At 38.2% G+C, this 16,696-nt stretch overlaps 1 protein-coding gene across 2 annotated transcripts; it reads left to right on the forward strand.

Annotated features, from left to right (window-relative positions):
- Window positions 1-16,281, forward strand: LOC132158238 (protein shisa-7-like). Of its 2 annotated transcripts, XM_059567567.1 has the most exons (7): window positions 1-676; window positions 840-862; window positions 5,454-7,673; window positions 7,766-7,917; window positions 10,835-10,900; window positions 10,977-11,165; window positions 12,547-16,281. In XM_059567567.1, the coding sequence occupies exons 3-7, from the start codon at window positions 6,940-6,942 to the stop codon at window positions 13,461-13,463; spliced, it is 2,058 nt and encodes a 685-aa protein (XP_059423550.1). In that variant the 5' UTR covers window positions 1-676; window positions 840-862; window positions 5,454-6,939; the 3' UTR covers window positions 13,464-16,281. The 2 variants fall into 2 exon arrangements, with proteins under 2 accessions (XP_059423550.1, XP_059423549.1); XM_059567566.1 differs by lacking the exon at window positions 840-862.
- Window positions 16,282-16,696: the final 415 nt, after the last annotated feature.

The raw sequence follows: 16,696 nt of genomic DNA on the forward strand, positions 1-16,696 counted from the left end.
CGTTGCCATGGCAACCGATCAGTGTGTCTCCCTTCAGCGCACACACACACTCACGCACCATATTGCTTAGCCAGCCATAATCGTGGCAAGGATGAGAAGTAGTTTGAGAATCGAAGCACTTGAAGCGGTCTGGAATCGACGTATCAAGCCCTCATCAGCACCGTCTCGCGAAACCAATAAACGCACTATTCAGCGCAGCGGACCTCTGTGAGAACACCCGCCTCATTCCACCGGTGTTTCGTGACAGGGTCGGAATGTTCCCGTGTGCACACTTTGCAGGCGGCGTCGATTAACGGCAACACAGAGAAAAAAAACGCATGGCATCGGTGCCGTCCGTTATTCTGAGCGGTGTTAAAAATATAGGAGGGACTTAGGAAAAGGTTCTCTCACCTGGAATACTTTCACAGTACAGAACGTTTACACGCAAATAAGTTCTACGCGATCTGTTGTCTATCGCTAAAAATCGATGCTTTATCTGTAATACGAACATGGAAACAACTGGGGTAGGTGAGAGAAAATCCTGGAAAGCAATTAGTGACTATAACTGTTGTTTTGTTAGCAAAAGACGAGACTGCCAGCAGTAGGAAAGTGCTGCAACAGTTTGTGGAAATAACTGAATTTCTCAGCCATCGTCGTCGCTCAGGGTTGTCCTGAGGAGCGGCAGAAATCAGCACAGGTAAGTCGCTCAACTGTGTTTCTGCAAGTCATCTAATTAACTGATCAGAAGTCTATGTTTGGTTCCCTAAGTTTCGTGATTTGCGCAAAAAAAAAAAAAAAATAATAAATGTTACTAGTTCGACATGCTCATGTCACAATTTATGTTTTTAATCTATTGCAAGCGACCGGAGGAAGATGTTCACAGGTATGAAAGTGTAAGGTGGCTCTACATCACCTTTCGTGCAAACATGCATTCACGCCTACGCAGACGGCCATTCAATGCGCTCGCGCTGCTTGTCATGTCCACCTACTCACCCGCGTGCGAATTACAGGTCCACAATCCGCAAGAGACACGGCGATATACGATAGTTTCACCTTCAGCTATCAGAAATGTATCAAACCCTGTTATTATTGGGGAATATGACTGTCGCGAGAGCAACAAAAGTCCGATTTGTCAGGTGGGTTGCGCAGAGGACTTTTCATGCGTTATCACTCTCTACAGGTATGACGTTCGGTGATTTTTTTAAATTTTTTTATTTATTTGTCAACTTATGTTATGCCAAGTTGACAATTAACAGAACATAATTAACAGTCATTTATTTCTTCTTATTTTTTCTATTTTTTTATTATATAACTTTTTATTTAACTGCAGGTGAAAAGCAAATACTGCATCACTATTGGAAATTACGACAAATCTGATGCTTCTGAATTAGGATTTTGAATTAGGCTACATTTATATACAACATCATCTGGTTTTGTTTAGTTTCAAAGAAAACAAAAAAAAGGCCAAAGCCCTGCAAATAGAGTTCAGTCGTTTATTTGAACTATTTCATTATCCCAGCACTTGAATAAAGCTGTTTTTCGAGTTTGAAAGTAAAAAATCCTGTCAAGAAGCACCAAGCAGAATCTGTGCTTGCCAAATGGCACATTTTGGTGCTTTTTTTCTGTCCTATGTGAAAATGACTCATGTCATTCCTTCAGATCTAATGATGCTTTTTTTGTCTTTCACTTCTCACTGCAACAAGGCAGTGCATTCATAAATATGCATTTTTAATATGAGTGTATGTTATAGGATGTGATGGACTGCTAGTCAAGTCCAAGAGTAGCCTGGAGTGTCACGGTGGGGGGTATGAAGGAAAAGGGCAAACTGTTTGTCTTTCATGAGAACCGCAGTTTTAGAGGAGAGAAAAAGGTATATTCATCCCATCTATCATTCTCTTTATCCTTCTCTCCTTCTATACAAGTCTGAACTACTGCAGTGCTATTCTGAGGGAGAGTGAGCTGCCTCAACCCACGCACTGAATATCACCGAGAGAGAGAGAGAGAGGGAAATGGAGGGAGGGAGATAAAAAGAAGTCGAAAGAACATCCAAAAAAGACATGTTTTGCAACAGAAATACAATTAAATACAAGGAGAATGGCACGATTTCCTAAAATCAGATTAAAAGCAGATGAATCGTCCGTGATTCCTCTGTGAACTCACGTTCTAGAAACTGTTTGTGAATGCGCCACATCTTCAGTGTCACATCTCTTAGAAGTCGCCCACAGAGCCTTGCTGATTGGGTGCCGTGTTCAGGAAAAGCTAATCCAGTTTGTAGAGGCGCATACTGTTTGACATAGACGAGAAGGTGTCGAAATGGCCTACGCTTTATTACAGATATGCAAATGAGAGGTTACTGTTTTTAATGTTATGGGCTGTTCTTAGGTTTGCTGTGAAACTGTGAATGGCCCACATGAATCACTCAGTGCCACACCTGTTCAGATCAGTGATCTGTGACTAAAATGTCTTCTCTTGCTGCTTAGTGCTTGCAGCTGAACTTCTCATGGGTGTGTGCAAAATACAATGGTGAAAAAAGGAAAAACATTCTTCCGACGTAGGCTGCTTGTATGTGCAAAATCCATAATTGCATCTGTCAATGCAAAGTCTTTTCTAAAAGCACTTTGGCCATTTAATGCTTCCATATTAATTATGCTCAAAATGGGGGAAAAACCACAAGCAGGTTATGTTCTGCTAATTATTAAAGCGTTATTAGCAGCAGTGTAATAGTCATTTTGCAGCATTCATCAAGTTCCCAGCATTACTTAAATAAGTGAGTATATTCTGACAATTCAAATAATTATTTTGTAATATATCGAAATGTTGTATAATATTTCAGTCATTAGCTACTTTTATTGTGGAATATATTATCAAATTCAGCTATGATAATTTTAAACATTTGCCAAACATCTTTATTGCATCTAAATATAATATAATGTAATGTAAAGTAATACACTGAAATACACTTTCTCAGAAACTGCCTATACATTTAATAAACAATTACAAAGAAATGGCAAATAACACACTGAATTAAATGTGAAATTTTGAAGTAGAAAAATTATTTTAATTCTAATTATGTAATTGTGTACATTATTGAATCAGTATATAATCAGTCTGTAATATTAATTGTGTATTCTTTTAAAACAAATAATCAGTTTTATTTACAACTTCAAAAAAACATTTATAGTGTATATAATATAATATATCTTTTTTTCTTTACATTATTTGCTTGAACTTTAATACAAGCAGTTCTTCCCAGATTTATCATACCTGATTTTGTAGTATTTTCTTTTAAATACTTTTAAATACTCTAATGCTTTATTTAGAACTTTTTACAGTGTGTATTAACACTGCTTGTACACAAATGAATGGATTTTATATTATGTTCATGACTTTCAAAATACTTCAAAGAATAATTAGCCCATATTTTTATTTATTTATCATTGAAATTATATATATATATATATATATATATATATATATATATATAATATTTCTTTCTTTCTTTTTTATTTATTTTTAATTTCTAAAATCAGTCAATATTCCATAGTTCACTATTTTAGCTGATGTACAGAACCAGCTTGATGGCACGAAGCCACTGTAGACGTGCTGTATAGCTGCTATACCTCAGATGAGAGCACAGCCTGCAGCAGAGACTCAAGTATTATTTTCCTGGCCAATACTGTATTTCCTGCAGACTTGTGTGGCTCCTCTCTGAGCAGTTTTCCTTGGTGGTATCTGTGCCTCATTATATCAAAGCCGTGCTGTTTTGTTGTCCCTTATGTCATTAACCTGTTGATCTGCGACAACAGATTTTGAATATTCACTCTTTCGGAGGACTATACACAGTTTTTATACCTGTAAAAAAGTGCATTTTGTGAGCCAGCATACTGTCTGCATGTGTTGCAGTCTCTACGTCTGGTGTTAGCACTGTATGTTCCCGGTGTTGTGTACACTGTGTGCGTATGTGTGTTAGTAAGTGGAGTCACTGAACGCTCTCCATTCTCTTCCACCCACACACTGAACTCCCACATACACACACACACACACACACACACACACACACACTAACAAACACACAAAGCACCTCTCCTCTGTCATACCTCTGGCTCTGTGCATTTCTGCTATGCTGTGCTCATATTTAAACCTCTACCCTGCATTTATCTCGCTTTTCTTTCGTACTCTACCAAACCTTCTTTTATCTGCTCGACGGTTTTCCACAGGTCCCTACAATTGTGACAAATAATGCATATAGGTATTGATTACAGAATAACACTGACTGTTTCACTTCCTCCCAAACATTCTGACACACAGACCTACAGTGTCAGGAAAGCAGCATCTCTCTCTTGCTTTACCCCCTCCTTCGTGTCATGCATCATGCTATGCTCTCTGAAAAGCACTGATCACTATTTGTTCAGATCATTGCTACTATTCACTTCTCTCAATGCTTCTGATTCATAGTGACTTTTTGTAACACATTAGACAAACGGTCATCACATCAGCCCTTCTTTTCAGCGTCATGAGCTGGAATCTGCAGCTGTACTGCACGTACTTATAAATGTTAGACTTAGGTTTAAGAACAGATTTAAAGAATAAATATTTAATCTGTATATAAATGCTAAAATGTTGCTGTAGTTAAGTTTGTTTATCTATCTATCTATCTATCTATCTATCTATCTATCTATCTATCTATCTATCTATCTATCTATCATTATTGTCATTTTTGCAGAAACAATATTACACACAATAAGTTAACACACAAAAAAATAAAAAAATGTTTTTATATCTATAGACTTTCTATTTGCTTTTTAAAAAATTGGACTAGTACGATTATCAGAGCATGCATGTCGATTTTACCGATAGGGCAAAAGCAAGTTAGCTATTGTAATGATGAGTTTTGCTTATAGTTTATTGCGAATGGAAATCATATATAGGTTATACATGACCATACAATGCTTATTTGATAAAATAATAATCTAATGAGCAAGTTATGGTTCAAGAGTCATTTCATGGTCATATTTTGCAGTTGTTTCCATTTTTCACATACTTCTCAGCAGCTTTGATTGAAAAAGTTTAATGTTTTGAATGTGTGCAGCAATTTGTTAAATGTTTGCTTATTTGCAGATATGTGTATTTAATGTCTGCATTTACTAATATTTCTTATGAACAAGCGCTAGCCAGTTAATGTATGGTCTCCTTGAAAACACCTTTTTTTTGTTTTTTTTGTAGATAATGTGTATAGACATACAGTCCAACCCCATAAAAAACTCTTTTGTGTTGAAATCTGTGGAATCTATATTGATCACATTATTTGCTGCATACCTTATTTGCCTGTCACATGCCATACGTGTCACAATGAAAATAATAGGCTGCCATGCAGATGACAAGCTAACTATGATCTTTCAAAAACTTTCACAGATGTCTGTGTGTGTGTGTGCTCGCATGTAGGATGTAACTTCAATGTGTTAATTTCTTTTCAGAGGCACATCGCTTGATAACTGAACACTTCATAACTGCCAGTGGATTCCAAGATCAACCCTGCTTAATTAATGAGGAAACAGCCATGTACACACCATGGGATTATTAACAGTTTCACCGAGAGCTTCAACAAACCATTTCAAATGTTTCTCGGTGGGCTTATCTGGGCTTATCTTAAAAGCAAATCTGCTGCGTGAACCATAAGAAACAGGAAAGCGGCTACAAGGTTTACACACAGTAACTCTCCTTGGAAACTTCTATTGTGAAGACAATCAGCCTTGAAAACGTCTTTTCTGCCACCATCATCATTTTTTGTGTCTCTGTGTCAACGGTTTATTATACATTTTCAATACACACTTAAAATAGGTGCAGATAGGGCGTACATTTTATATCCAACATGACAGATGACTCGATTCATATCTGATCTATTTTAACTATTTGAAATTTACACACAGGTTTATCCATTTGGTAATTCTGCACATGCTGAATGAGGAAACACAAATTCATTTTAGTTCAGTAATATATAGGCCATGAAATACTGCACAAAATCTAAATGATCCCTCACATTACTGCCCTTGAACCAAGTTCAACATTTGGAGTAGTCCTGTTAACACGTAAACAAGTGCAGTAGATAAAGATTCATTTCTGAGGTTATTATTTATTATTTCACCAAGTGTATGGAAATTGATTATATTTGTTCTTAATAGTAAACATTCAGGGAGCATTACAGGTCAGGGAAATCTGCTTGAAGACTAAGTGCCATTGCTGAATGTAAGGAGTGCCCAAAAAAAGTAAAAAATAAATTGTGGCGAGAAGCAAAACATTAGTTTACATTTTAAAGATGTTTACAGTTGCCCCTTTCTCTTAAATGAATAATTAATTCTGATAAGTGCCAAAACGGGGAATTAAACCTAATACTTTTAATGTACACAGTTGTACAACATAATTGCCTTCATGTGTCATTAAAACACTAGCTACTGAAGTAATAGAAGGACAGTAACGAGATGCCATTTTGTTTGTCTGCGGACATCCACAAAAGGGAATATTTGCCTTGTTTATACATTCAAAACTGAATTTCATTTCCTGTTCATACATGAACTAGCAAATTGTATTGTTACCTGCACAGAATATTGTCAGAGTTTGGATTATTTTACATATTGTTCAGGTTTTTGAGCTATAAGTTGGACAGAAGCGCCGCATGATGAGAGAATGTGTGTTGTGTAACTCACCGTGAAGCTCAAAGCACTTCGAAATAGTTATTTTTCTCTCACACCGACTCGGAGTGTGACCGTTCACAGCACACACTTTAACAGACTTTGAGAACAGTATTTTCTTTCGAGACTGTTTTGATATATATTCAGATTTCATACGTCGGAGGGCTGCTACAAGTATATTTTACATACAGTGCAATCAGGCTGTTTTTACAAAAGTCGCATTGTGCGGTGGGTTGAGTCAGCGAGAGAAAATAGCAGCGTTAGTCATGTAAAGATGATGCCCACCTTGGAAGCTCGAATGCGTGTCATCATTCTCTTCCTGCTAATCGCTGTCCCACTTAACACTTCCTCTGCGAGCGTCCCGGGCCCCACCAGAAACACACCAAATGGGCCTATCACCATTACCCCGACGCCCAACCCCAGATCTCAGGGTAGGGGCTTTCTGTATCCCCTTTCTAAAAACGTTGGGGGTATGCGAGGGAAGTCCATGAATCGTCGGCCAAAGCAGCCAGCTGGAGCGGCAGAAATGCCCCCCAGGCCGCTGCCTCAGATAATGCTGCCAAAGAATGTAACGACTGATGCACTGAAGGCCCCTTTCGGAGCAGCGCAGGTAGCCCCGCCCCCTCGCAAACTGGTGGAAGTGGACGTGTGTCGGGGCTATTATGATGTCATGGGGCAGTATGACCTCACCTTTAACTGCTCCAAGGATGACTTCATCTACTGCTGTGGCACCTGCCATTATCGGTTTTGTTGTCCGGACCGCTCTCAAAGGTTGGATCAGAACAGCTGCCACAACTACCATTCCCCTGTGTGGGCCAATACGGCCCCTCCTGCGACCAGATCGCCACTGCCTGCCCATCCGGACCTCAGCCGCATCGAACAAAGCAACAACACAGTCTATGTCATCGGCGGAGTCATCTCGTTTACAGTGGCAGTGGCAGTGGCCATTAAAGTGGCATTCCACAAGGCTTCACGACAGCCTCGGAACAGAGAACTCAATATGCCCAGGTGAGAGTTCATGAGTCTTGTTTAAAAAGGATGTTTGATCTACCTTAAATTGTGTTCTATTGACTAATGATTCCTACTTGCTTCCCTGTCAGGGCTCTTGTGGAAATGTTGCGTCACCAGTCGAGTCCAGTTCAAGAGGGAGAGAGGAACAACAGTGTAGCCTTGGGTACTGGAGGAGGAGAGGGAACTCTTGGACGACCCCCGAAAAATCACTATCCAACGCTACAGAGTAAAGATAACCGACGTAAGTGGAAAGCTCCATAATCTCCATATGCAGGGGTGATTCCCCCCTTAAAGGGTTAGTTTATCCAAAAATTTAAAATTTTTACTCACCCTCAAGGTTTTCTAAGTTTATATGACTTTCTTCTTTCAGACGAATCCAATCAAAGTGAAAAAAAGCCATACTCAGAATTCGTGCTCTGCATTTAACCCATCCAAAGTACAAACACACAGCAGTGAACACACACCCGGAGCAGTGGGCAGCCATTTATGCTGCGGTGCCTGGGGAGCAGTTGGGGGTTCGCAGCCTTGTTCAAGGGCACTTCACTCGTGGTATTGCCAGCCGAGACTCGAACCCACAACCTTAGGGTTAGGAGTCAAACTCTCTAAACACTAGGTCACAACTACCCCCTCTCATCAAACAGAGTTATATTAAAAATTATCCTGGGCCTTTCAAGCTTTATAATGGGATGGGCGGGTGTTTTTGTTCAACAATTCAAAAGTAGTAAAATAAAGCGCATCCATCCATATTAAAACATGCATCACATGACTCCAGGAGGTGAATCAATGCATTTTTTAAAGAAAAATATCCATATTTAAAACTATATAAACAGTTTTGTGTAATTTCCGCTGACTGTCGCATTCATGAGAGACAGATGACGTAGGTGCAGCACATGCGCATGCGAGTCTCGTGAAAACCAACGTTTGTTTACAGGAGCAGAGGAAGCAAAGTTTCCTTACTTTACCAAAGGAAAACCAGTCTCTGGCCAATTCTCCAAAATGTTTCTTTACAAATCTTTGTTTTGTGCTTCTAATTTGTGACTGGCACGTTGTTTTGTTCTCTCTCTGTTGCGCTTCTGCGTTCGTCACTAATAACCGATGCTTATGCTATGCATATGTCCTACGTTATCTGCTGGAATGGCTTATGCCTACGACAGTTAACAGAAATGAGAAAAAGGTGTTTATACTGTTTCAAATATGGATATTTGACTTACAAAAACACATTGATTCAATACAGGAAGCCTTTATTCACCCCGTGGAGCCGTGTTTTATTATGGATGCATGCACTTTATTTGACTACTTTCAGACTGTTGAAAAAAAAAACACCTGCCCACTGCCATTATAAAGCTTGAAAGAGCCAAGACAATTTTTTATATAACTCCAAATGGTTTAATCTGAAAGAAGAAAGTCATATACACCAAGGATGCCTTGAGGGTGCGTAAAACATGGACTAATTTTCGTTTTTGGGTGAACTAACCCTTTAAGAACAGGCAAGTCAAGTCAAGTCACCTTTATTTATATAGCGCTTTAAACAAAATACATTGCGTCAAAGCAACTGAACAACATTCATTAGGAAAACAGTGTGTCAATAATGCAAAATAATAGTTAAAGGCAGTTCATCATTGAATTCAGTGATGTCATCTCTGTTCAGTTTAAATAGTGTCTGTGCATTTATTTGCAATCAAGTCAACGATATCGCTGTAGATGAAGTGACCCCAACTAAGCAAGCCAGAGGCGAGAGCGGCAAGGAACCGAAACTCCATCGGTGACAGAATGGAGAAAAAAAACTTGGGAGAAACCAGGCTAAGTTGGGGGGCCAGTTCTCCTCTGACCAGACGAAACCAGTACTTCAATTCCAGGCTGCAGCAAAATCAGATTGTGCAGAAGAATCATCTGTTTCCTATAGTCTTGTCCTGGTGGTCATCCGAGACAAGGTCTTTACAGGGGATCTGTATCTGGGGCTCTAGTTGTCCTGGTCTCCTCTGTCTTTCAGGGCAATAGAGGTCCTTTCTAGGTGCTGATCCACCATCTGGTCTGGATACAGGAACAGGGTGCATTTAGTTTAGCAAGATGAGTTTAGCATGTTAAAGATAGTATTACTATTTAATATATCATAAAAAAATGTATTAATATAATATAAATTAAAAGAAACATTAATTGGTAGCACGAAATTAATAGGGGACAATCTTGCGTCCCTGGGGTGAAATGATCCCCTCCCTTGGGCTTTTTTTTTCTAAAGTTTTTATTTATTTGTTGTCGAAAATGTAAAAATATTAAATTAATGTGATGATAGCAATAATCTATGGATTCAGTTTATATTCAGTTTAATTAACCTATATGTTATGATGAATAGTGAAGATATTTGAAATATCATTACATCAGTACATACAATACTACACTATTTAATTATGAAATTATTAAAAGATATAACCACAGATCCTCCATTAATAAAAAGACATAGAAAGCTTTAATATGAAACTTAAATTCAGCTCACTATAATCTAATGACAAAAATGTTATGTTCTAACCCCAAAACTGTTCAAATGGAATAAATGTCACAAATGTTAATGTGTAGATGAAAAGTCAAGGTTAATGATTGTGTAGCCATCCACTAAATGTACTGAGATTTATTGACATCTATGGTCAAGAAGAAAATTAAAAGTCCATTATTTCCTTACAAAATTTTCATATGCTATGAAATTAAATGTCCATTATTAAAATCCATTATTTCATTATTTCATTATTTCAAAGTGTCATGGGTCAAATATTCATGAATATTAAATTATTTTTTAACTGTTGGCTGGTATTATTGCATTATATGTCATACAGAGTTCCTTTCATGTTTCCATCTCAGCTTGAGCCTTGTGAACGGCCAACTGTATAAATTCAGGACAAAGAAGGAACCCAGGGAAAAAGCAATAGCCAAATGATGAAAGGGCATTTGTGAATTATTTAGCACAGAGCTGTATATGATGGCATTAGAATGAACAGACGGTGTAAAATTTTCAACACATTGTGGAGCTAGAAAGAGCTTAATAGGGCAACATTTACAGTAGATGGATAAATGTACTTTGTGAATTCATACTGTATTCATAGTGTAATTTGTCACAAAGATAAGAAGGCAGAAATCTCTAAAGCACATGTCTTTGTTCTGTTTCACAGTGGGGAATCTACAGCATAACTTCATCCACACCACAGGCTCCAGTCCCAAACATACAGCTACCATTGGTAGGTAAAGCCCACAGCTCTACAATTGTTTGTTCTGAGTTTGAAATGACCTCAATGTCCATCACTGTGTTTAAAGAGCATGCACAGCGTATGAACAACATGCAGCTGGCCACCGGTGGAACATTGAAGCCCAGTAAACATACTAACGCCATGAAGCCCCAGCCGTCCTTCCATCAATCTCTACATAACCTGGCTCAGCTGCCGCCTTCGTATGAAGCTGCCATGAAGCCTGAGATCAACAGATACTCATCTCTCAAACGTCTGGGTGAGTCCTTTATTACCAGTAGAGAGGAAGATTCTAATCTTAAGTAAATTATGTTTTGTAGGAATTGCATAAAAGTTGGCTTGATTGCTTTCTAATTATAACCCTCATCATTTCAAAGACATAAAGCAAATTTATAAGCAACAAGGAGAAATAGATGGACGAACATCAATAACAGTTTGACTTTTAGGACATTTGTGTTTTGAAGGAGAAATTACCTGCTTGATGATGAGGAGACAAGTCTCATATGGAGCGTTGCATAAAAATATCTGTACGCCTGGGTTTTTATTTAAAGCAGTGTTAGTGTTTCACTTGAATGCTTGGGAAATATAAATGTTTTGTGAAGGTCATTTTAATGAGGGCAAACCATTGCAAAGCGCCCACAATCTTGTACAGACGTATACAGCCTTAAGGCCTCTCTCTCAGCTAGACATCAAACCTCCTGGGAAGTGTGAGTTACAGTTGGAGGACAAGAAAGTTCTGCACAGGCGAAGGTTATACAGGCTGATACAATGACTCAGACTTAATCAGCCAAAATATGAAATGGCTCAGGGTTGAGGATAAAACAGGATTGTATTAATATTGCTATAGTAATGAAATAAAGTTTAAAGCATTAATGAAATCAAGCGTTAAGCATGTAGTCCATGGTTGGAGGTTGAAGAATTTATATTATGAGTTCAATTTATATAAAATTTGTTATTGAATTTCTAGCTTGTAGCGCAAAGTTTGATGTGCATTCATATTTATTATATACACAATATTGGTACCATATTGGTTATTGCCTGATATCAGAGATGACTTATTTATCAGTGTTAGTAATTGCTAATTTTCCATCTAGATAACATTTGCTATCATCTAATTCTTACCTAAAGATACATTTAAAAACCCTTATAATTTATTAACACCATTACATGTACATCTGATGAATCCCATTAAATGTGATGTGAAATGTAAATTCACTTTTTACATTTTATTTACATTCTTTATTATTTTTTGGTTTTAGTGTTCTATTGTTAACTTATTTAGTCCACATTGTATAGAATCGTAATGTCAGCCATTAATTGTTATTCATTGGCCATAGATAGATAGATAGATTGAACAGAATTTGGATTTGGTAATTTGTTGGTTAACCACCATACCATGAAAAATGTATTATCTTTTATAAATATATTGCATTTTTCCAAAAAAAAAAAAAAAAAAAAAAAATATATATATATATATATATATATATATATATATAAAAATATATAAATATATATATATATATATATTTTTTTTTTTTCATAACGGGCAGATTTTTTTATATCGGTGTATCCCTAAATGGTTTCTTTTTTTTCTCACCCAATTTTCTGATCTTTTCAAACATGTTTTCCTCCACCTACAGAGAAAGGAGGATTGGAGGAGTATTCAGGTTACTGTACCACCAAACGGAGGCCCAATAACGCTCCTCCCACCTTTCATTCCTCCCAGCATCACCTTCCCTGGGGTGGCGACTACACGATGGGGGGAAGAGGCACGCTTCCCAACCGTGGAACTCGTCCTCGAATACCTCATCCACAGTCTGCTCCAAGCCACACCCCAAATCCTTACCCTCTGGATCCACCGGAGTCAAAGCAAAACCAGAACTATGATACGCTTTCCAAACCGCCACGCCGTGTCAAATCCACAGACCAGCTCCTCGCCCTCGTTGACGGCAACACCTTGTCAAGGATGTCGAAGAACCAGCAGCACCAATACCACAAAGCCATGGCCACTTCATCAAAGAACTCCAATACGAACACCCTGAAGAAGTCCAAGGACAGGCTGTTGATGTCCCCAGAACACCTAGAGGAGGAGGAGGCAGACAGGGTTGAGTACGATGGAAGCAGGATGGGTATGGGAATGGTCGACTACACATCTGGAGGGGGAGGTGGAATGGTACCCACCCTGCCCCGCGTTAGCCACCAGAAAGCTCAATCGCAACAGAATGTTTGCGCCACGCCGTCGCTCGACCGTCACCACATGATCAAGATGAACTCGCACCCGACCTCGGGGCGAGAGCAGGAGCGTAATTCAGCAGCAATGTCAGGTCACCTGGGAGGAGGCGGGGCTGGAGGAGTGGGATGGGGCGACATGCCAGGAACCGGAGTTGTCATGGGAACAGGGACTCTTGGTGGACACAGTGCCAGGAGGCTTGCGTTTGCAGCTAAAAGGCAAAATACCATTGAACAACTTCACTTCATCCCCGGTGGAGGGGGAAGTGGAGGAGTGGCATCCAACCAAGGGGTTAGAACAGGAAGCAAGACTGAGGTTACTGTGTGAGCAAGAGGCTGGAAAGGGTATGGAGGGAATGGAGAAGATAGGAATGGATAGACTGTGTGAAGAGCTGGAGGATGGTAGAGGGAGAGAGTGGGTGGAAGAGGGAGAGAAATAACAAGAGAAGAGAGAAAAGGAGTGGGAGGATGGTAAAGGAATAAGAGAAGCAGATTTTGAAGTAGGGGGCCACGAAGAGGGAGAAACTCGACACAGAGTGAAGTGGCACCATCTTTTTACAGATATACAATGTACATAGTGGCAAATTCACAAGATTAGATTAGATAAGTTATAAGCAAGGTTTAATAGAGCTTCAGAGTTGTCATGCTTTTTATGTTCATGAAATTGCCGCTATAATTATGATTGAAGCTGCCATATACAACCATTTATTTGCATACAGTTTGCCTATAAACCTATTGCATAGAATATCAGTAGTGTAATATAAATTCCACATGATGTGAAAGATGAACTGAGACATTTTTCATATCTTTGTCATGTTTTTATCCTCAGATATTTTACATTGTTACACATGACAGATATAGCTGCTATGGAGCCATATATTTAAGAGAAAGACTTTCATCTTATAACTATGATGGAACTACTGGGAGACTAATATAGTAATTAATGTCTGCATTAAGAGGAACCAGTTGAATATGAGTTGAGCGCTTATCCCAACTGATGAATTGTTAAGCTACTTACAGCTGGACAAACGTAATGCTGGATCTTATCTCTTTTTAAAACCTAATCCACTTCAGCATAATGAGGAAGTGCGCTAGGGTTTTTACAACGTATTACAAAATGAATTAAGGTGGAACAATTTGAGGAGCATGACCATAAACTCTTAAGAATCTGATGGACTATTTTGAATACTGCGAGACAGAGAAAGCAAACCTTACCATTGTTTCGCCTGCATCTTATTCTTATTCAGTGTGAATTTAACATGGATGTACCAAGTGAGTTTCTGTTCAATTTGTTTTTATTTTGGAATCCTGAAAATAGTACACAATTTTTAAATTCTCAAGTCTGCCCTTCAGTACATAACTGGAGATCGTTTTGAACTATCAATGAAAGCCATTCTGGGACACAATTGGGCAGAAAAGCCCAGACGAAAACCAAGAGAAACGTCTGACAATCATCTTTTATCACCATTTAAAAAGACTCATAAATGATCAATGGCACTTTGTTTTGATTCTGAGCCACCACTTTCTACAATGTCCAAGTGCTGGGATTTGTAAGGAAGATTGACCATAAGGGACGCTGGACTACCAAAAGCACAAGAATAATACATTAGATCCCTGCATAGCTGGGTACTTATCCTTCAATGTTACTCTTAGGTATACTGTGTAGACAAATGGTTCACCTTAAGCTATTAAATATGGATCTGAGACGAAGAAAACGACTCAAGAGTAAGGGCACTCATCAACACATGTATATGTTTTGATATTCTGGCATTAAAATTAGCGTGTAACATGGCAGTATCATTATCTCGCTCAGGTGTGGGTTGCCATTTGCATAAAGACGAACCTTCTGGACTGCTTTTTAAATCTCCATGTTGAAGCCATGTGTATATGCTGTTAAAACCGAGACTCTACAAACAGTCCGAGTATATGGGCATGCCAAAACAGCTTACCTGTATTTTGAATCTGCTGTTACTGAGATATGAACACAAGAAGTCATACCTGATATCTTCATAACCAATAACGCTTATCAATATTAAGGGCTATACAACACACATGCGTTAGTGGTACAGATGTTACCCACAGCTTACTCATTATTCAGTGATAGTAATCTCATTATTTACAAAAAAGATATTAATGTAGTAAGTAAATATTACAACAAAAAATGTAAATGTGAGATTGTTTGCAAACAAGCCAGAATCATTTAGGCTACTGTATGGTTCTGATCTCTGAGAAATAGCGCAGGTGTCAGGAACTCATTTTACCAATGAAAACTAATGAATTTATATTGTAAAACCACCAACTGGTCTTTTTTTTTTGGTCATAGTCAGTGTAATGAAATGGAAAGTTATAAGTTACAGACTATTTGAATATATATGCCTCCCAGTAAAAGTGTTAAGGAGTAGTTTATATCACATCAGCATCAGGAGGATTGGTGGTAACACATTCATTTAACTTTTCACTGGAACTAGCGTGTATCTTAATGAATTATGAATACAACTTAAAGACAATCTTCCTAACAGCTCTGTAATACATTGGTGTTTGTTATTGTCATTACTATGACAGTTAATATTATGGTTATTGGTGAAATTTCTTCTTGTTGTTATGGTTATATTATGATTATGATGGTGATTTTTTTCCTCTGTGGTTTTAGTGTTAACTTGTTTTAGATATCTTTCTCATGAAATTCTTTTGAAATTATGAGTAGAAAATAGAAGCACAAACTTCAAAGCCACTCATTGTTTGCCAATCCTTCATGCATTCCTAATGATGAGGAGTGCCTTCGAAAATCTCTCAGTGTGGTGTCACGTGGTAATTGTTCTAGGCCTGCAAATGCCATTACTTGTTGCAGAGACACATCACAATGGGTTTATAAATGATGTCATAGGATGTATGTTGTATGTATGTAACAGAATGTCTTCTTTTTGTTATTAAGTGAAATTTCAACTTTTTAATGTTTCTTTCAGGGACAATTAGAGCAGTTGAATCTATTTAGTATTTTCTTTGTCATAAAAAGTCTGTAGCAATGTCTGTTTTGTATCCACAAGCCATAATTCTGAAAATGTTTATGGAATTTATTAACAAGGCATATTACTGCAGAAAATAACGAACATTGGATGTGCAAATAAAGCCCTGAAGCATTTTAAAAAGTTGGTAGCCTACAATGGGATGTGCATTGGTTGCACGCAAGCAAACGGGACAATGAAGACTGAAACCCTGGGAATAATAAGCTCATGTCTTGAAATATTTAAACACAGAAGCAGAATGAATGTTTGGGTAAATCAAGCATTACCCCAATGATGTTTATATATATTTTACTATCATAACAAATGCCCTCATATATATATATATAGTACAGACCAAATGTTTTTTACACACCTTCTAATTCAAAGAGTTTTCTTTATTTTCATGACTATGAAAATTGTAGAGTGACACTGAAGGCATCAAGGGCTATTTGACCAAGAAGGAGAGTGATGGGGTGCTGCGCCAGATGACCTGGCCTCCACAGTCACCGGACCTGAACCCAATCGAGATGGTTTAGGGGTGAGCTGGACCGCAGACTGA

This window comes from Carassius carassius, chromosome 15, assembly GCF_963082965.1.
Source record: "Carassius carassius chromosome 15, fCarCar2.1, whole genome shotgun sequence".
In the NCBI taxonomy this organism is placed as follows: domain Eukaryota; kingdom Metazoa; phylum Chordata; class Actinopteri; order Cypriniformes; family Cyprinidae; genus Carassius; species Carassius carassius.

Coding starts and splice junctions, on each gene's coding strand:
- LOC132158238 (XM_059567567.1), top strand. CDS start 6,940: ATGATGCCCACCTTGGAAGCTCGAATGCGTGTCATCATTCTCTTCCTG. Junction 7,674..7,765: donor AGAGAACTCAATATGCCCAG/GTGAGAGTTCAT, acceptor CTTCCCTGTCAG/GGCTCTTGTGGAAATGTTGC. Junction 10,901..10,976: donor CAAACATACAGCTACCATTG/GTAGGTAAAGCC, acceptor CTGTGTTTAAAG/AGCATGCACAGCGTATGAAC.